This window comes from Labrus mixtus, chromosome 23 (genome assembly GCF_963584025.1).
Source record: "Labrus mixtus chromosome 23, fLabMix1.1, whole genome shotgun sequence".
NCBI classification, from domain to species: Eukaryota; Metazoa; Chordata; class Actinopteri; order Labriformes; family Labridae; genus Labrus; species Labrus mixtus.
The window spans coordinates 15,268,594-15,289,131 of NC_083634.1; the positions used below are offsets into that span (position 1 = coordinate 15,268,594).

Here is a 20,538-nt window from a genome sequence, read left to right on the forward strand (position 1 = left end):
TCCTGCAGGAAGAGGAAATCAGGATACTATCACTTCTAAAACACCGCCACGTCTCATGAAGGGAAATCTTGTATATTTAACTGACTCACTTCATTCTCATCTCTCTGCAAAGATCCATTTTGTAAAATAAAGCTGTATTTTTTCATATAGAGACTCGAACAGTATTAAACGTATGCTGCTATACACTTGTACCATGTGTAAAAACTATTGATGTGATTGTCCGATGTATATGTGTAAACTATTCTCACATTTTTATTAAAGCATAAAATACCATTCGGTGTGGAGTGGTCTTTGCTCTTAAAGGAACAGCGTCACGTGTGTGTATATGCTGAGTCATGATTAATGCATTTTAAACAGGAATGACCAGAGACAGCTCTTCTGTAACTCATTTCATTTATTGAATCCACCTTGTTGGACACAACTTAACAAAGAAAGTTCTGCTGTTGGTCAGGAGCAAAGCCAATTCTGCCATAAAAAACTGAATTAAAAAGTCATCAGGTTTTGATCCAATTTCAGTCAATTAAAGACAAACGATACAAACACTGAGCGGACTCTGATACATGATGAGTGGAATAAATTATTGCCTGTGTGGGATAAAGAACCTGGTTTTTAACTGTACATAACATGAAACTGGATTTTTTTCAGCACATACAGAGAGCAAGGGTGGCTTTATGTTCTGTGAGCTTGGGTTTTCTCAATCAGTTGGGCGGCATTAGCCCCGGAGAACTCGTCGATCTGAAAGACAAGAAATAAAGCATTCATTAAAAATGATCCACTGACGGTAATGCTGCTTTTATGATGGATTGAACAACTTTTTTTTATATCCAGTTTAACTTCTCAGCTCACTTCGATCCTCATGCATGGTAATAGGAGTTTGATTGAAATAAGTACACATGATTTCTTAAGACATCAGCGGTGTTAAAGGACCACTTTGTTGTTACTCATGTTTTAATAAGAGCAGAGCAAATCATTCTGATTAAATCAAGTCAGTGATGAGTTGTTGGGGAACAAAACCAGACTCTAAACAAATAATGATGTTGCTCCATATTTTCCATGTTTGAGTGTAGTCTTACCTTCACGCCATTCTTGTAAAATTGGAATGTTGGCATGCACGAGATTTTACAATGTCCACTCACATCCTTGAAAGAACAAAGAGGACAAACGTTAGATCACTGAACTGAGTCCAAACTAAATACTTAAAAAGGTGTCCAAGCATGAAACAAAGAGGTTTATACGTGATGACAGCATCCAACAAAAAGTTAAAGTCTGACTCTTCAATAAAAGGAGTGTAAACTCAACACAGGAGATAGTAGGAGGCGGAGTCAAACATGGTTTTGAAGCTTCATGTTAGCAGCATCATAGAGCACAAATTCACCATTTTCACATGGTGAACATTTGCCAACACAGGCTATAAGCTAAATACACACACAAGTGGCTGAATGCTAATGTTGGCGGTTGTCTGCCAGGTTATCAGGTATGTCATTTTCACCTTAACATTGTCTAGATTTTCACTCTTCGTTGTATTTTCAGTTACTGATTAATTGAGAATAAGAGTAAATAATTCAGATTCCTTAGATTTCTACATTTCATCCAGGAGCGCAGCAGCATGACCTCACAGCATTTGATCGGCCCACCCTGTGTGTGACACCAAATGAGAACGCTGACCGTTTGATTATGGGTCAATAAGTCCTGTCCAATAAGCAAGCCAAAAGTCAAATCAAGTCAAAAAAGAAAATGGGGGGGGAGCCTCTTAGTAATGCCTCTCAACAAAGCTGTGAAAAACCTGATGGTAATTTAGGTTAAACTCTTGTCCCAGATTTCATTTCTGTAAGAATTACAAAGCTGCCTCTTATGTCACTTGGTTGCTGCTGTGAGAGGGAGAAACGTTAGTCACATGAAGCAGCTGGGGATCCACATGGCTTTGTGGAGTGGATTTTAGAAATAGTCCACATTGTTTTGAGTATTAATGACATCGTTACCAGCGAAAGGGAAAACCTTTGTCTCAACTAACAACAGGTTCAATGGCAATTGCCCAAAGTTGATTCACCATTACAAAGTCCAGAGTGTTACTGGTTTGGGACGGAGACCTTGATTGGGAATAAGATACAAGTTGTTGTGTTGAATGAACACTTGAAGTGACGCCAGTAAAAGCTCAAACGATGCTTTGCTGGTGGAGTGGCCGTGTACTCAGATCAATATGTCGCATGCAAAACTGCAGACTTACATCTCTTATTACAGCATAAAAGACAGTTTGATCTCTATACATTTAAATCTATGTAAAGATTATCATCACTTGAGTTAAATTCTATGGTTCTTATTGAAATCATTTACAGTCCCAGCCCTCACACACACTTACCTCAGCCTCATCCACGTCCACCTTCAGGAAAATCACATTCTTGTTTTCAGGTTTTTTCGACTCTTCCTGCGAGAGAATCAATGATCAGTGAGTTAGAAGGACTGAACATGATGACTGCTGCCACATAAGTCAGGGGACGAACATACTGGGGATTTCTCTTGGATAATTAAAAATACAGTGTCAAAAAAAATAAAAATAATTCTCTATCATTTCTAAAAAGGTTTTCCAGTCATCTAATGTTTCCATTAAGAAGGTTGACAAAAGGTTTCCACAGCAACAAGCAGCCTCTCCAAAGAGAAGCTTTAGCTGCTACAAGAGTCTCTGATGACTGGAGAGGGCTCTTTAAATAACTAACAGACTACAAGCATTTGTGTCTGTAACAAAAACACAAATATCCACACAGCTTTTAAAGGTACCAACACCATCTCAAAAACATTTTACATCTCTCAGCTCACAAAAGGATTACGGTCATTTCCAGCTAAGTAATTTATTTTTTCTTTTCCAACAACCTTTTTTAAAAAAAAACAAAAAAAAAAACGGTTGCTATGGCACAATGAAAACAATTCACTCACAACAAACTTTGGGCCGATCTGTTTACAGGGGCCACACCACGTGGCAGTGAAGTCCACCACCACCAGCTTGTCTCCAGCCTCCTTCAGGATGTTTTGGAAATCCTCCTACAAATGATGCAAGACAGAAAACATCAGTAAAATGGCTCTGATTAACCAAGATGGACTTCCTTATTTCAGCTTATATATTAACCTAAGGCAGCCGGCCAGACTTGAAGCCGGAAGACCACAGCCTCCGTACGATGGGATACAACCAAACCACAAGGCCATCTGCGCTCAAATGTACTTTATATTGGCCGATGGCGTGGTGATTATCTGCAGTTGACAGTAAGGGTGCCTGTGATTTTTAAACGAACATTTCCTTTATTTACATGAAAGCTTTCACTTTGAGTTTGTAGAACAGGCACATTAAAACTCAAAAGAACCAGACCACAACAATCATTCACTGGCATCTTATTTATAGAATTTAAAAACACAAACATTTGTTTATCCATGTTGTGTTTTGTTAATCTCAACATAAAGATATCTGAAGCACTACTCAAGCCCCCCCACCCCACCCTGAAAATGTATGTTAGGAGTATTCCCTTATAAAGATAAGATAAGACAATCCTTTAGAATATAAATAAGATAAGATAAGATATACTTTATTCATCCCAGCAGGGAAATTTAGGTGTTCCAGCAGCCAGCATACAAACACACAACACAACACATATATACATACAAACACACAACACAACACAACACATATATACATACAAACACACAACACAACACATATATACATACATATCCCACCCATACAAAAAAACATGAGCCCACAATACAGTTTGATATATGATATATGCAGCTCAGGCTAAAATCATAAAATTATCTTATTTATCCCACAACGGGGAAATTTACATTGTTACAGCAGCAAAGAGCAAAGATTGCAGACAAAAAGTGAACACAGTACAATTTAAATAAAAAAAGAAAAAAAATTAAGAATGTACAAAAAAAATAGATACTAAAAAATAAAAATAATCAGCTATTTGACAAAAGTGTAGTCCGTAATATTCAGTGTAACACAGACATGCACACAGCATAATATAACATTATTATTGCACAATGTCAGAGTGAATTGTCCGGGTGTGTGTGTGTGTGTGTCTGTGTGTGTGTGTGTGTGTGTGTGTGTGTGTGTGTGTGTGTGTGTGTGTGTTTTGGGAGCAGGCTTGGTTAAACAGAGTGACTGCAGCAGGAATATTATTCCCATTATGCTTCAGTTTAGTCTGTGATGTCAGGCTTCAAAATAATGCAATATATGTGATCAAGAACCTAAAACTAGTAAGTTACATTCAACAATGCAGAACCAACTGGCTGCTCAGGATAGGTGCAAAAAAACTCACCTTGCTTAAGTAATGTGTATTAGAATAAAAACTTTCCATCTGTTTACATCAAGCCATAATAAAAAAAACAAATTTAACATTGGTGACTTGAAAATAACAGTTAACCCCCGTTATGTTAATTCTAGAGCACATTACACTCTGAAACACACGGTGGCAGGCTAAGGCCTACTACACAACACGGTGCAGCTTCAGTAAAGTTCTTTTATACTCTCTTCCACAACACACCTTATATTGAGCCTCTGCAGCATATTTACATGAGTTAACATGTAAGGCCTCCGTCCTAGCATTTTTTTTTCCACCTCAGCTTAACATGAATAATTTTGGTTTAAACGACTGTCTAGGAAAATGTTCAAAGTCCACACTGACACACACACATTCACACACACACACTCTCTCACATGGTGGCGGATAACGTTATTCACCACCATCCATTTCGCTCACATGTCGCATTCATCTGTTAACCCCCGTTAGTGCAGCACTGTCTGAAGGTTAAAAAAAGAGAAACACCGCTTAGGCTTCACATTAATCAAGACAAAACTCACCAGATTTTCTACTTCGCGAACCATGATGACTGATGAATTAACCTGTCTTTGTTGTGGACGATAGAGCGGTAAAGTTTGGGAGTTCCTTTTTCCTTCACAGCGAACGAACACAGCGTTTTATTGGAGTTGCGTCAAGCTCGTCGCCGGCAGTACGAACCAAAGCGGAAATTGGCAGTCGCTGTAAGAATAAAATAGAAAAGTGATTATTGTACTTAACAATGAAGCGCCTGTCTTGCATCGTACAAGTAAAAATGAAATGTCATTACATTTCTTACACCGTATAAAACCTTAAAATTAATTCTTTCTGTTTCTTTGTATGTGTTGTAAATTATTTGTTGTATTTAATACTTTTATTTTGAAGGTATTCAGTAACAGAACGTTATGTATTTCCTGCGTAAGGACACAATGGCACTATTTAGCTTTACAAGGTTTGGGTGGTGCCACTACAGACTGTTGCCGCTATTTAAGTAAACCATACAACTAGTAGTTGCATGAATATTGTTAGTTCTATATTACTTGTCTGAATGCTGCAAAGTATTTTTTTAATAGTTTGGAATAACAGTAGTCCATGTCGATTCTAACGGAATATTAGTATTTTAATTGGCAATAACATTAATTCCTACAACAACAGGTGATTATATATATTATTATTATTATTATCTATCTGCTATTTATTTCAACAATTAAAGGTAAATATATTGTACGGTGACTCAAGTCACAATGACTTGACAAATTCTTGATTTACCGTAATCGACTCAGTCAACGCGCCGCCCAATTCTTGTGACGTAAACAATACCGCCCCTGTGTGACTTTCCTTTACAACATCATCTGTAAGAAAACCCTTTCCACTCGGATTTTATTCCTCACTTTAAGATCAGGACACACAATTTATTTGAACCCAAAATTTAATTTACTATTGATAAGATATTCGTTTTAATATTCCTAATTTGTTGAACTCTTTTTGACACTTTGTTCAGACATGTTTAACTTTGGACTTCAACCTTGTGAAATTCTGGACTAACAGATCTGTAACCATGGAGCCGTGTCTCTAATTACCACCGCAAACTAATGAATTTCAAATTAGTGTCTAAAAATACCATCTATTTCCCTGATCAAACAAAAAGCTGCACTTGGCAGGAGGAGGCTAACAGAGCCGGCTCTATTATCCAGACCAGGGGTGGGCAACTGGCGGCCCGGGGGCCACATGCGGCCCCCATCAACCCTCAATCCTCATTTTTACATATCAATTAATTGGAAACATGAAGAAAACATGACTAAATCTGCCATGAAATCATGAAAACCAGAAAAATTTCCATAATAATATTTGATCACTGGTATATGTCGAGTTAAATTTGAGACATAATTGACTGTAATCGTTTTTGTATTCTACAATTTGGCCCCCTGGCAGTGAGAATGAAATGAATGTGGCCCTTGCTGTGACCAAAGTTGCCCATCCCTGATCCAGACCCTGCTCACTTCTGGACTGAAAGAAGCACACGTTCAGTTTATACCCCTGGGATTAAATGAATACCGTAATAACAGACTTTCTACCGTAAAGACACAGTACGTTTGCAATACGAAGATCAGCACACAAGTAAAATGAATTATGTCAAGACAAAACATTTAAAAATGCCACAAAATTTTATTATCTATAGAAAAGCTCCTACTAAGTACAAAGCACATGGTTAACAATGTCACAGTTAGTAATGCATGCACTGATCATCCTGGTTCAGTCTTGTGTTGTGCATGTAAAGGATGAAGACTATTCCATGGATGATGGTCGAAACTCACCTTAAAACGTGCGAGTGCTACAGGCTCTTCATTTTTACCAACATATGACAAGTAAACAACAACAGGTTTTATTCTCCTATCCTGACTGTTTTAAAAGTCAATAGTTTAATTTTGTTTTTATTTTGTAATGCATTTTGTAAAAGTGTCTTGAAACCCGAACAAATGAAACCTCAACAAAATACGTTTCATTTCACAATCACAATTTAAAGAATGGATTGCTTCTGACATCAGGCCTGAACAAGAATATTTGCCCAACACTGGAAAATATAATTCACATTATATTCCCTTCATGTCTAAGTTGCTAGACTAACTGTGTGGCTGCCTTCGAGCTGCTAACATCCACAATTCAATGTTTCTATGAAACTAATGCGCTACATGGTCGTTATGTTAATGTATCTGGTTAGTTATAAGTATCTAAGGCTCAATCCTTCATGAGTATAATCTGTAATAATGTGTAAACCATTTATTGATCCTGATTTACTGATCCTCCTTGCCTCTTGATCACACTGCAACAACAGCCTTGCCGATATTTTCTCCTTGCAGCAACCCCATAAAAGCAGCTGGCATGTTTTCAAAGCCTTTTGTGATGTGCTCCCGAAACTGCAGCTTGCCCTGTGGATTCAGAACAAATACAATTCAGAAATGACTCTCAATCAGAAACATGAGAAACCCTAATAACTGAGATTCAAACTGTCACTAACCTCCTTTAACCATCCCATCAGCCTCTTGATGGACTCAGGATGCTTGTGCTCCCACCTGCTCTGCATGAAGCCCTCCATCTTTAGCTGTTTGACGATCATGGCAAAGTGGGGGTATGGGCCTAAGAGAGTGTTGGACGGAGTACGGAAAAGAAATAAAACATCCAGTTATATTGCAGGGAAATGAATTATACCAACAAAAAGGGTCTGCTTATGCAGTCCCTTTGATTTAGTTAACACAATGCTGCCCTCTAGTGGCAGAAAAATAGTCAAAACATATGATAGATGGGTATGCTTACAACATAGGGAAAAACAGGTATTTTTTTTTAAACAAATGTTTATATTTATTGTAAAACTATGGAAAAAATTCTCATTTTGATATAATGAAAGCTGATCTAATGTTTTGGTTATTTTGTTCTATGATTGAATTGTGCTTTGAAGCTTTTGCAAAATTGTATTCACATTTTTTTCTGCCACTACCAGCATACAAATAATAATAATAAAAAGAAATGACATAGAAAGTGTATAGAGGGAAGTAAACACCTGTTTGGGGGTTGGTGTCATTGTATGTAGAAATGGTTCCACAAACTGCTATTCTTCCAAAGTCCTTCATTTGTTGCAAGGTAACGCTTGAAGAAGCCCCTCCAACCTAAAATCAAACCGAGTTAAACCACTGAAAGGGCAATAATGACATTTAACGTGCTCAAAACCGCAACAAGCAATGCTCACATTTTCAAAGAAGCAGTCGTATCCCTCCGGAGACGCCTTCTTCAGAGCCTCCTCCAGGGAATCAACAGTCTTGTAGTTGAAGGCCTCGTCGAAGCCCAGTTCTTTGAGGAAAGCCACCTTGGCATCAGATCCTGCTGAGCCGACCACCTTGCAGCCTTTGATCTTCGCAATCTGGCCAACCACGGAGCCCACCGCCCCGGCTGCAGCGTTCACAAGCAGGGTTTCACCTTTCTGGAGACCCAACACTTCTTCTATCCCGTAGAGAGCTGTCAGACTGGAGAGGATGAGAAACCAGTTAAATCCTGCACCAGAACCTGAGATACATGACTATTTCCCCCTCTGTGCCCTTCATAATGTAAACTGTTTATTATTGCTTGAGGTGACCTCAACTCACCAGCTGGACAAAACATCTGACGCCTTGTCTGTTTATTTCTCAAAGGAAGACAAATGTCAGCTGTTCATGGAGGACAGTTACACAAAGACTTAATGGTTTCAGTCCAGTACTAATTTAGAGCGTGCATTCCTCTAATAGAAGTTAGAACTTTTACAAAAAAAAAAAAAAAAAGGGTCTGATTGATTGTAGGCCAAAAATGATAAGACTGCTCCACCTAATGAGAGCTGATTCACCAACAGTCCTTTAGAAGAAACTTCTTCAACTCATTCATGTAGTGTTCGGAGAAAATTCTAATGTTCCAAAACGTTTTCCTGTCTGGTTGTTTGTTGTCTAAGAACAAAATCTAAGTGCAAAATGTAGTCCTTATTAAGAACTGTTTGTGTGTGAGAGACCCTATGGTGAGAACCAATGTTGAATCTTCAAGGTTCTGAATGTGGTTATTAGGCTGGCCAAAAAGACATGATATACCCAGATTGAACCATGTAGACCAGAATTAAACTGCTTTGTGCAAATGGCTGGAACTAGCTGTGTTCCATCCCATAAGCTACATCCAAATTCTATCTTTGTGAAACTAGCCCACACGTGGGAGTAGTCGGGCCTGCCAAATGTTATTTACACTTAGAGCCAGCTTCCTGTATCTCTAAAAACTGTTAAGTCTTTCATCTTCTTTTACTTCTTGTTTTCTGCACTTTTGTTTTGTCCTCATGATTCAACTCAGACACACCGGTGTCTGTCAAATTGTTGTAAACAAGCAAAAGTAAGTTGTGGATGTGTAAATGATTTTCAACTTCTGGCTACCAGATGTTACTCCTCTGCAATCAGTTATGTCTGTTTAATATGTGTCTCACCCCGGCATGCCAATGGAACCCAGAGCCAGGGACAGGGACACGTCCTGTGGCCATTCGGGCATTACAGGAACGAGGTCTGTCCCGTCACTGACTGAGTGGGTTCTCCAGCCGCTGCGGCTGACAACATGGCTCCCCACAGGAAACGCTGGGTTCTTACTTTGAATCACTCTGTAGAAAAAAAAAAAAAAGAACAGAGAAAGAATTTATGTGTTCGTCTGTTGTGGTATCCTCGACAACTGCAGTACGTCAAACCATCTGGCCAAAACATGCAGGCATGTGGGTTCACAACACAGAAAGAAGATACACCACATCTGGTTTTAAAAAACAGTTAACTTTAGTCACTTAGAAATTGATTTAGCATGCTTATCAACAAAAAAAACGCATTTGAACTTCCAGCCAAGAACATTTTGTGTTTTTTCCTTTCGGTTACTGTGAATCAAAGGCTTCAGTAATTAAGAGCAGGTGCAGGGTTCGCTGTGTTTGCGCGGTGCAAAATGACGCATGAAAGGCATTTCTGTGTGTGTGTGGTAAATGTGCGTTCTTACTTGGCAACTTGAGTTCCAATCATCACGTCGCCCTCTTTCATGCGAAATGCACTGAAGGGCCTGGACACACAAATATTACATAAATATGCAACATTTTTTGGGGATTCAAAAATGTTAAAGCAATAAGAATCTGAAGGTTTTCAGATGCATCATCCCGCTCACCTCATATACGGGTCGACACTAAGAAACACGGCTTCCAAAAGAACCTCTAAAACAAAAGAGATACGAAACAACAATATGTAGGTGCATGATGGCTCATTGAAAGTGGAATCAGACATAGACATCTTCCTACCTCCATCTTTGGGCTCAGGGAGCTCCTCCACTTTGAGCTCAAAGTTGCTATTCTTCGGGAAGCCGTCAAAGTGCTTGATGAGGACCCATGTCTTAGCTTGGACCATGGTTCTTTGTTTATGGCAGCTGTTAGTGCAAGAGCAGTTGTTTGATATGAGACAGGTGGTCACATTTGGTACATTAGTGCAAAATGCAAAACACTTCATGTAGAGAGTGAATTACTGTAAATGTTATTTAGGTGAGCCTAGTTCAAACATAAAGTTGTGAAAAAAAGGGAAATTTAGATTGATGATTAAACATAATATGTGTTGGTGAAATTAACTTGTGCAAGGTTTATTTGAAGTGTTAATGTAATTACGAATTATGCAATGCATACATGTCATTGAATAGGAATGCATGATACACACAACAGAAGAATACCGCACACTTGCACACAGTCATATCAAACAGGAGGAAACAAGTCCAATACATGTCACAAGTCACACACCTTACTAATGATTTCGAAACAATGTAAATGTTATTTCCCAAGAAAAGTTGACGGTGATCCAAAGTTAGTATGGTGATATTAAATTACCAGTCAGGTATGAGATAAGATACAAAGCCGGAAAGGAACAGCATAGGACTGTTAGCATGTAAAAGAGAAGTGAACTTAAAGTTGCTTTTCACTGCCAGTCTGTTTTATTTTCATCCGTATTTTAAAATAATACGCACCCTAAATTGTCCTTTTTAAATCAAACATATCGATGTCAACTTACCAGATGTTATTCTCCTTAAAGAAATGGAAGAAGTGGCCTCTGAGTAAAGAGCACAGGGATAGGAGACAGACGAAGCGGTGGTTTGCTTAAAAGCATGGAGAGGAGAGAACAGTGGGCGTGCGTTAATATTCAAAGATTAATCTGATTGGTTGGAGGTAAAAACGCAGCCTCCGACGTGGGGACGCGTGACGGAGGACGTCACGTTGTGTTTGCGTGCCGACGTGCAGTCTGTTTGGATCTAGGCGCGAAATTAAAACCAAACAGGACAGACAGCAGGCGTAAAACTGTAAGTATTTCAGCGACAGTGAAAATGAATAAACGACTGTAGGTGATATGTCAACACGAGAAACTGTACATTAGACGAATGCGCAACGAGTAATGTTAGTTAGCAGGGTAGATATTGTTTTAGTTGTTTTACAGGGTTGTGTTCCGTAAGGGATAATAACCCGTTTAGCTAGCGTATCTGTTAGCATGCTAAAAACAACAGAGGGAAGCTTAACAGTAGCTTGACTAGAAGTTAGAAGTGAACATAGGCGCTTATACACACACACATTTCTGGAACAACTGTTGAAAGTTAACGTTAGCCTTATATATATAGAGAGGTGTTCTTTAACTTCGGCCTCAGTACGGGTACCAGTAAGGACCAACTCCGGTGGAGGTGCAGGACTGACTGGAGCGTACTGGAGTGGGAAACAGCAGCAAAAACCGTGGCACAATTATAGTTTAATGATACTGTATTTTTATTGTGTTTTTTGAGTTGCAAGATGGTTTACCACCCAGGTGAAACTTTTGTGTAAACTACTATGGAATTGCTTAAACGAGTAGCCAACTTACTCTTTTCACCACATTTACATTCAGTTCTTTAGTTGTGTGGCCCTAATCCTCTTCCGTACATTAGTGCATTAGTGACCAATGCAAACTGTGTAAAATCAGACATTAAAAATAAAGTATTTTATCAAGTTTGTCTGTTTAAAATGTCTGCATTAAGAATGTAAAACCTACATCACTTTTTTCATTTCATGTAATGGTTTGCTTACTTGCTTTCTTTGGTATTCTGTTGGATACTGGAAAAAGAAATGTCACCGCTGAGCTGTTAAAGCCAAAGTTTGAATAAGATTAAGATGGAGACACCTATGTAGTACTAAACGTGCACATGCAATAAATCTTGGCTTGATGAAGGCTATATAGTTTAGGTTTGATAGCTGGATTACCTGAAATAAAACAAAAAAGGATTTGTGTTTTGGATGTGATCGCTCTAGCTGATACGATTTTTAATGACTTTGAATGTCAGGCGATTCAGCTTATCTTCTGTGCTAAGATATCATGAAAAGTATACTTCTTTGAATATTATCTCACTTGTATTATCTCACTCCATAACCTACATTGTTTCACTGTTTGACTGACTAGCACAGTAAAGGAGGGGCACACATTGTTGAACCACCATGTTAGACGGTGGCCAGTTTGTGGAAGCCCTGGGCCGTCTAGGTTATCCTGGTGCATCGTCATTGAAGGGGGCTGAGTTTGACTGGCTGTTTGACTGTGCCCCGGAGAACCTTCACTTCTTGCGTTTCGTCTGTCGGACCCTCAACCGGAGCAATGTTCTCACCACAGAGGAGGCACAGGCTTTTAAGGAGCTACGGAAATCCGGAAGGCCAATTCTGGATGAAGCAGCGTTGGGCGAGGTCCTGAAGACCATCGGTCCTTCAGACAGAAGCAGTGCCAACATATTAGGGCCCTCTTATTCATCCTCATCCTCAGTGTTTGCAGCAGAAGGGGATGTGGCCACAGAGGACTTAGAAGCAGAACTTCAGGCTCTGCGTAAAGAGAAAGACCTGAAGCAAAGACGCTATAACAGGTTGCAGGTTGTAGCCACCTCCCGTGCAGATGTTGACCTGCGACTTTCAGCAGAGCTTGAGAGTGCTACATGCAAGCTAAAGGACACCAGTGCTTCCATCGGAGCTGAGAATGCTGGCACCAATGCGCTGTTACAAGACCTTACAGAAGAGGTGTGCAAGCTTGCTTCATACCTTCCAGGTCTGGAAGCCAAGCAAAAAGGAAAGGGAGAAACTGCAGACGCATCAAACCTTTCTCTCTCCAAACACCCTGCTGTGCTGATCTCTCAGATGTCTTTGGATCCCTACCTGCATCAGGAGGAGCTCAACACGAAAACACTCACTGCCTTCACACAGAAGCATTTCTTTCAGGGGATCTCTGACATTGTTGAGACTTCCTGCTCTGAGCGCTTTCAGTTGCTTGACCTCAGTTCTTGTGAAGATGGAGAAGAGGAAGGAAAGGAGCATGAGGATGGAGAGAGGGACGTGAGGGTGGTGGAGCGGAGGAGGACAGAAATGGCCAGACTTCAATGGTCTCATATTGTGGCTCAGCACCAACTGATGCAGGCCACAGCTGAGGAGAAAAGTCTCAAAGTTGGACTGGACTGGCTCTCTGAGAAGTCCTGTCATACAAAGGTAAAGCAGACCTATTCAGTGTGTTTTATTTTTTGTAGTGTGTACTATTGTTACTGTTCTTGTAACACTCTTTAGTTTTCCTTCATATGTATCTCTTCACTCAAACAGAGCATCTCAACCTCCTCCTCACTGCATGTCCGTGAGGTTGTGTCCCGGAAGGAGCTGCAGGCAGTGGAGGCTGAGCTGGAGGCTCTGCTCCATGGACCTGTACCTGCGGCCCTTAGGGAGTCAGCCAGGCTGCTTAATGTGCCTGTAGTGAGGGGAGACCTGGACCTGCAAGTTGCAAGACAGGAATACTACACCTCCAGACAGAATCAGGTAAGTCGATGGGGATATCACCTAATCAACTTGAGTTTATCTGTATACACGTCTTTTATGGAAAGGTTAAAGATCAGGGTAAGCCATTAATTCCCCCTAATGTTTCTACATAGGACTGAATGGTCTTGCTCTACATCAATTTAAAGTGATGCCTGAATGCATAATAATTTTTAAGAGTGACCTTCTTACTGAATAGATATAATTCACAAGTCACTCACAGATAAAAGTCATGGTTTCGATCATCTACTGTATCCACTGAATTTGAATCATGCTACAGACAATGTGGAAACAAGTGGCAATAAGTAACGTCTTTTACCTGCTCTTTTGTAATGTTAACAGACAAAGAGTAAGGTATTTTACCTGCTTTTTGTAAAGTGTCTCGCGATAACACTTGTTATGAGTTGACGCTATACAAATAAAAATTGATTGATTGAAATTGAAGTGGCAGCAAAGTAAAGTTGAACTTAATTTTTGTCTACCAGGTACGTGACTACCTACTCCGCCAGAAGGCCTCCTTTGACCTGGTACACCTGGCTCAGGAGATGGAGCATAGGAGGTGGCGGACGTGTTTTAAGCAGCTGGAAGATGTTAACAGCAGACTGACAGAAGAAGGTGAAGCTGCAACCCTGAGAATTGAGTCCCTTGCACACCCTGACCTTGCTATCAACCACAGGCCCAACCCTATCATCAGCTCCAAGGATTCAGCCTTCAGCAGGTAAGGGACTCAAGTCCGATATAAGACTCAACTTGGAGCTCAAATTATTCAGAGCTTTTTCTAACATGAGTTGTGCCTTAATATCAGAATTTTAGATGTCAATTTTAAAATGATAATACTTGTTTACTTCATTTATTAATTGAGTATCTTAATCTATAAGGGAAAAGGAAAAACAGAATTAAAATTTCCACTCAACTACGCTGCAATATTGTAGTGCATTATAGGTTTGATGCCCATGGAACTCTTTAACCTCTTTCCCCAGACTGCTCCAGATCCTTGACCATGATTCAGACCACAGTCGATCAGAGCCCTTTCGGACATATGAAGCACTGGACCAGGCTGCTCACGACCTTGCAGGAAACCTCCAAGTGACCAGAGAGGCTCTGGCAGGCGCCGGCCGTGAGCAACACTACACAGCTGCTCGACTCTACAACGACTGTGAGGCGCTCCACAGGGCCATGTACACCGAGCTCCAGCAGCTGGTCTTACGGGCGCAGGTACGTCAAACGGCCTCCACTGACCAGGAGCAGCTCTGTCCCAATGCACAGGTGGGTTTGTTTCCTTTTACTTCACACACCATGGTCAACAGTACAGAGAGTAGAAGCAATCATAAATGTGAGTCAGCTGATTTTTACATTATTCATCACTTGTGGTGAGGGAAGCTGGTAGCACTGTGTTTTCTTTTGCACATTGTTCACATATATCACAAGGTCAATAAAAAGGGATAAAAGCACTGTATGATGCATGAAACTGCGTTGCTGCATGACACACTTTTGGCTGCTCTGTTGAGAGTTTTCATAATTTCTTATTTAACATCTGAAGAGGATAGCTTTCAAGTTTCTCATATGTAAAACTGTGTTGTTGTATTTTTTGGGGAAATACAATTGTCAAAATACAAGAATAAAAACTTTGAAACGCTACAAGTAAAAATCAAACTAAACCCAATATTACGGTAGGTCATTTTTTGTTTTAATTCTGAAAAATTGCAGGCAAACTTCTGCACACTGCCTGAATTGCTTGTAATTTTGCAATTTAGATAATGTCTCCTGTGTTATGAATGTCACCTCCTCTGCAATGTATGTTTGTAGGAAATACATGACTATCATTTTGCATCATAATGAGAAAAAAAGGGTTTTAGAGACCTCTGTATTTGCGGACCTTTGAATCTGAGTGGACCACCGCTATAATTATTATTGGGGAATATGTTTGCCAGCAGTAGATGAAGAATTTACACATAAGTGCATACATTAGATAAACATTTTTAAACCACCTATACTATTTTATTCCTCGTAATTTCACTTTTAGACTTTGCTTTAAAATGACATTTTTTTCCCGAGGATAATTTCCTCATAAAATCATTGATTCTGAGAGAGTACCAGTAATGTTTGATGTTCATGATATAAACCCTGCCGTTGGTCAGTTCAGGTACATCCATAGGTCAATGTATATGCTAATATATACTGCAGTTTTTAATTTCTTAATTTCTCCTCCCTCTTCCCCTATCTCTACAGGAGCTAACCTCAAAACTTGTGGACGCAGAGTCCCAGCTGCAGAGTTTGCAGCATGTAATGCAAGAAATCATGGGGGAAGTCAAATCTAAGCGTTCCCAGCTGGAGCGCAATGCCAACCTCAGGCGGGAGAGGGATTTATATGTCTACTTCCACTTGGATGCACGGCTACTGAAGAAAATAGTGGAGGATGTGGAGGGCAAAATGACTGCAAAGAGAGGGCAGCAGTAAAAAAAAACCACAAACCTGCCAGAATGAGTGAGGAGAGCGTATCACCAGCTCAAAAACAATGAACAATGAACAGTGACACGCAGACACATATGCAAGATTCATCTCCTGACTCTGTATTGACTCATTGGGAAAACACTCAACCTGGGAAAAGCGTATTCATATAAGGATTGAGATTTTGTTCTGAATTTGTTTAATTGAACTAATAAGAGATTAATTGTTGAATTCTGTGTTTTATTCTGACTTGTGATGCTCCTAAATATAATATTTTAATTTTTACTTTGAGCCTGCTGATTAATAAAGTAAAATGTTTTGTTAATCGATATTTAAGTTGTGAAAGTTTTTTTTTTTTTTTATTGTTGAATTCTATTTCAGGAGGGCGATTAATCTGCTGTGCACGAGACCCTAGTGAATAAGCTTCAGCACATTATTGGATGTCTCTGTGTAACTGACCTGACTCTCCCCTTTGCCCTGTTTAGGTCATATAGAGCTGAACAGTCAAAGATCGTCAGATGATCACAAAGAGTAGACAGGCATTCAGACAGAGAGGAGATGGAAGAGTCTAGCAGCAGGTTGTACTCAGGACCTCTGTCTCAGGCGGTGCAGAAGATCCTGGCTGTTCTGCGGGCCCAGAGTCTACATGAGGCCAGACCCTTCCACAGCGTCTCCTCAAATCACAGACAAAGTCAGTCAGGGCGTAAGCATTGAAGTACTCCAGTTTAGATTCAGTATTAACCCCTGACAGCAAAGATTAGGAACTCTGTGTGAAGTCAATTGATTCATTTGCCTTATTACTTACTAGATAGTCCTTCTGTAACTATTTTACTGACATGATGGAAACAGTAGGAAGACACTGTTGTAGCTAAGAAATATTTGAGGAGATTTTAACATTTATATCTCTGCAGCAACAATTAGTAACCTTCGTTTCTGTAGATATGAAGAATCAACATGATATGCCCTACTATTTTATCAAGCCTGTTTTTTTACAGAGTAAACCTGTAAAATAAAAGAAACTACTTCACTTTGTGGGCTGGTATTGTATGTATAAGGTATTACAAATGTACTTATGTATTATTGATAGGTCTGAATGTTTTTTCCCCGTACTTTAGCAGCACAATTAATCAATGCATGCAAGTTCTTTAAAACTTAATGATTTTGTTTATTTCCCAAATGTTCTGACAGAGTTGATGGTTTTCTCCTTCGTTGTGTGTGTATATATCAGTGGGGAGGTTTTATGGCAGCCAGAGGGAGCCCTGGGCTCAGAGCAGCTGGAGCATGAGTCAGGAAGAGAGCAGAGACAGAGGCACAGAGCGGTGAGGCAGATGAACAAGAGGCCACATTATTATTCAAACAAGTTATCATGTTTAGCCAGAGTATTTTATGGAAGCACATTTCTAGAAAATGTATAAATAATAAAGAAGAGCCAGGCTTGATATAAAACATGTCCATAGTTGTTTGTAATTTACTTTTTATCACAAACATCTTCTATCATCACTTTTTGTGTATTTCGTAATTGGATTTTTAAATCTAAACTACTTTTCATCTCATAATTATGACGGTTTAATCATCGTAATTATAATGCATCAACTCATAATTATGTTTTCTTATCTCTCTCATCTCAATTATGACTTAGCATTTGACATTTTAGTTTTCTATAACTGGAGAAAATGGGCTTCTGCATATTGGTGCAGAATTGTCTTGCAGTGAAACAGTAATTGTCAACAGTTTAATAGATCGTATGAGTATTAACAAGTACAGAAGGACATTGCACTGGATTTTTGACAAAAGAAAATGTAATTATATTGGTTGAACTTTGGTGTAATAGGCAATTGATAATGCTTATGAATAAGGTTATTTTCTACCCGTATTATTATTTTACTTTGTGAGTGTAAAGCAGAAGAAGTAATAGGATCCCCTTTCATAATGTTCTGGTTTAGGCCATGGCCCCGGCCCCAGACTTCCTCCATTTCAACCTCATACCATAACTCCTCCAACCAGTGGCAGAGCTCTCAGACCTCGGCTTACTATCAGCCGCCCCAGGCCTCCTCCTGTTCCTCCTCCTGCTGGGATTCAAATCTCCAAAGAGAGGCTGAAGCCATTCATCAGGGCTCGCCGATTTATTCCCCAAGAAAGTACTCTGAAACTCCCATGTACCAGTCCAGCCAGAGTTTGTCTTTCAGTCAGCGAGAGATGAGTGAGACAGCAACGTCATCCTCCCATAGAGACAGAAACACGCTTTCCCATCAAATACCCGAGAGTGCTTTTGAACATCAAGCTGCAACATGGAGAAAGTAAGTGACAAGAGGGATATGAGAAGTATTTCATGGTTTCTAATAAATGTATGCATTTTCAAACACAAATGTTTGTATGTTAGGAAAATTCTTTGACATTTATCTTCATACGATGAATCAGAACACAGTTTAAATTCTTGGTATTCATTGATGATATTCTGTCGTTGTTTTACAGTGAAAGGCATGTGTTATAAATGAACCACACTCTTGTCTCTACACTCCCACAGCACCATTGAAGAATTCAGGCCGTCTTTCACCCTCAGTCTCTCTCCAGATGTCGACGGTACAGATGAGGTATTGTTCCCTTCAACAAAACAACATAACACCCATGAGGAGAATCCCGCTTTTGCTTTCCCCCCAATTTCATCCTGCTTTGAAAATATTGAAGAGATGGAGAAGAACATGTCAGGTGCACAGAGAGAAAGCGTTACAGGGGGCAAGAGCCTCCAAAGGTATGAATTAACTTCAGACATTCAAGAAAGGTGGAAGCAGCCTCTACCTAATGAAGGAGGAATAGTCTATCAGAAACCACGCTCTGAAACTATCAATACTGGAAGGATTCATCTACCTACAAGACAGGAGACCTGCTATGATGCACATGTACCCATGTTGATGAGAAATCCAGTCAGGGAGACAGACACAGGACAAATGTCACGCATGGAGTATATATTGCAGAATGGTGCTTTGCTTAAAGAGAGAGGATATCCAGATGTAACCCTGCCAGATGAGAAAAGATCAGCCAATGACATGGGAGGATTACAGCTCAATGAAACCAATAAGAATGCTGATCCAGAGAGGAATTTGTTGTCTACAAGTAAGGATACAAGCTTTGACTGTGACGCTGAAACAAACAAGCTTGTAGAGAAAGAAGAGTTAGACTTTAAAAACAGGGTGAACATATTTGACATCAAAGATTTCCAACCCAGCCTTGAGAGTGAAGAGCCATCAGTGGGATGTCACACTGAAGGTCAAGAAAATATCTTCTCTTCAGAAAGGGAAGACCACAAGGTGATCCAAGATGAAAACACTCAGGACATGAGTCAGATTGCGATTGAAACAGGAGAGAGGCACCAATCAGAAAGACTACTGGAGCAGTGTGAAACAACCACTTTACTCCAGAGTGATAACCTGGAGAGAACCACAGAGGAGGAAGATGCAGAGAGCAGGGCAAAGGCAGGCATCAACACGAGCACCGGAGATAAGATTAAAATAGAACAGCTTTGTTGTTCTGATGTCCAGCTAAGAGGGAAACATTGGGAGAGCTATAACAGAGAAGTCAGTGAGTTATCTGGTGGAGACACTGAGTCAGAAGATAGGGGGAGAGACGGAGATGAGTCAGTTCTGCCTCATGAAGATGGGGAGGGTGAGTGTGCATTCACATTTGGCAACGTTTGTTTTGTTTTGGTTTCCTTTGCAGTCATAATGAAACGGACATACTTTTTCAAATTAAAACAGAAAAGTTGTTTTTTGCCTTAGAAGTGCTACAGATGCAAGATGAGGTTATAAGGAATCTTAGCTTTTTAATTCATAGAATTCATAGATTGTATGTTGATTTGAGTTTTACCCCAGTATGACTCAAATCTCAACAGACGAGACGGTTTACATAATCTACCACTAGATGGTGCTAGAACACTATTCTATGAAGATGTTTGAACCGTTACTGTCTACAGCAGCAGTAAATGCTCTTCTATAAAAACATAATTTTGTTGTCAGCTAACCATACTAAGCAGTAACGAAGTCATTGTATTAATTAAATAAATAGTTACCACTTTATGTTTGTATAGAGGAGAGGGACTCCACTAGTCAATGTCAGAACACTAGACCTTAGGGTTGTCAGAATACCAGAACTTTAAACTTCAATACAATACTTGTAGAAATCAGAGATTATTGATACGTCTTTCAATACCACTGGAAACAAAATAAGACTAATTCATTAATTAATTAATTTCTTGATTTTGACGCAGTGTTGGTTTTAGGAGCATTTCAAGTTAGGTATAAACTCTTGCCAGTGTCATCTTTTTTATCATAGCGGAGGCGATGATGCTGATAAAACTGAGCACTGACGGAGGGTGTTGTGTGTCAGCTCACATTACAGCTGCAGGAAAAAAGC

At 39.7% G+C, this 20,538-nt stretch overlaps 4 protein-coding genes across 5 annotated transcripts in view; 2 read left to right on the forward strand and 2 right to left on the reverse strand.

Annotated features, from left to right (window-relative positions):
- Positions 1 to 408: 408 nt before the first annotated feature.
- LOC132958145 (thioredoxin-like) lies at positions 409 to 5,005 on the reverse strand. The gene is made up of 5 exons (XM_061030775.1): positions 4,850 to 5,005; positions 2,929 to 3,033; positions 2,357 to 2,422; positions 1,074 to 1,139; positions 409 to 735 (listed from the first exon to the last, which is right to left on the reverse strand). The coding sequence occupies exons 1-5, from the start codon at positions 4,871 to 4,873 to the stop codon at positions 670 to 672; spliced, it is 327 nt and encodes a 108-aa protein (XP_060886758.1). The 5' UTR covers positions 4,874 to 5,005; the 3' UTR covers positions 409 to 669.
- A 1,466-nt stretch (positions 5,006 to 6,471) lies between these two features.
- On the reverse strand, positions 6,472 to 11,039 carry LOC132958144 (prostaglandin reductase 1-like). Of its 2 annotated transcripts, XM_061030774.1 has the most exons (9): positions 10,901 to 11,039; positions 10,147 to 10,271; positions 10,017 to 10,062; positions 9,855 to 9,914; positions 9,310 to 9,477; positions 8,068 to 8,341; positions 7,882 to 7,987; positions 7,342 to 7,460; positions 6,472 to 7,252 (listed from the first exon to the last, which is right to left on the reverse strand). In XM_061030774.1, the coding sequence occupies exons 2-9, from the start codon at positions 10,250 to 10,252 to the stop codon at positions 7,142 to 7,144; spliced, it is 990 nt and encodes a 329-aa protein (XP_060886757.1). In that variant the 5' UTR covers positions 10,253 to 10,271; positions 10,901 to 11,039; the 3' UTR covers positions 6,472 to 7,141. The 2 variants fall into 2 exon arrangements, with proteins under 2 accessions (XP_060886757.1, XP_060886756.1); XM_061030773.1 differs by having other exon boundaries at positions 10,017 to 10,271.
- A 719-nt stretch (positions 11,040 to 11,758) lies between these two features.
- Positions 11,759 to 16,154, forward strand: haus3 (HAUS augmin-like complex, subunit 3). The gene is made up of 5 exons (XM_061031887.1): positions 11,759 to 13,368; positions 13,477 to 13,686; positions 14,169 to 14,401; positions 14,664 to 14,949; positions 15,913 to 16,154. Exons 1-5 carry the CDS (start codon positions 12,343 to 12,345, stop codon positions 16,138 to 16,140), a joined length of 1,983 nt encoding a protein of 660 aa, XP_060887870.1. The 5' UTR covers positions 11,759 to 12,342; the 3' UTR covers positions 16,141 to 16,154.
- A 150-nt stretch (positions 16,155 to 16,304) lies between these two features.
- poln (polymerase (DNA directed) nu) overlaps positions 16,305 to 20,538 on the forward strand; it is a 53,758-nt gene continuing 49,524 nt past the window's right edge. The window contains exons 1-2 of the mRNA XM_061032009.1: positions 16,305 to 16,844; positions 18,656 to 18,722. Coding sequence (XP_060887992.1) covers positions 16,690 to 16,844; positions 18,656 to 18,722 — 222 coding nt within the window. The 5' untranslated portion in view covers positions 16,305 to 16,689. The remainder of the gene's footprint in view (positions 16,845 to 18,655; positions 18,723 to 20,538) is intronic.

Bases quoted from the DNA above. Each gene is read 5' to 3' on its own strand.
- LOC132958145 (XM_061030775.1), bottom strand. From the start codon at position 4,873: ATGGTTCGCGAAGTAGAAAATCTG. The intron at 3,034-4,849 runs GTGAGTTTTGTC...CATCATTTGTAG, and splicing joins TTCGCGAAGTAGAAAATCTG to GAGGATTTCCAAAACATCCT. The intron at 1,140-2,356 runs GTAAGTGTGTGT...TGTTCTTTCAAG, and splicing joins TGGACGTGGATGAGGCTGAG to GATGTGAGTGGACATTGTAA.
- LOC132958144 (XM_061030773.1), bottom strand. From the start codon at position 10,252: ATGGTCCAAGCTAAGACATGGGTCCTCATCAAGCACTTTGACGGCTTC. The intron at 9,915-10,016 runs GTGAGCGGGATG...TTGTGTGTCCAG, and splicing joins AGTGTCGACCCGTATATGAG to GCCCTTCAGTGCATTTCGCA. The intron at 8,342-9,309 runs GTGAGACACATA...CATCCTCTCCAG, and splicing joins GGTTCCATTGGCATGCCGGG to TCTGACAGCTCTCTACGGGA.
- haus3 (XM_061031887.1), top strand. From the start codon at position 12,343: ATGTTAGACGGTGGCCAGTTTGTGGAAGCCCTGGGCCGTCTAGGTTAT. The intron at 13,687-14,168 runs GTAAGTCGATGG...TTTGTCTACCAG, and splicing joins ACACCTCCAGACAGAATCAG to GTACGTGACTACCTACTCCG. The intron at 14,402-14,663 runs GTAAGGGACTCA...CTCTTTCCCCAG, and splicing joins AAGGATTCAGCCTTCAGCAG to ACTGCTCCAGATCCTTGACC.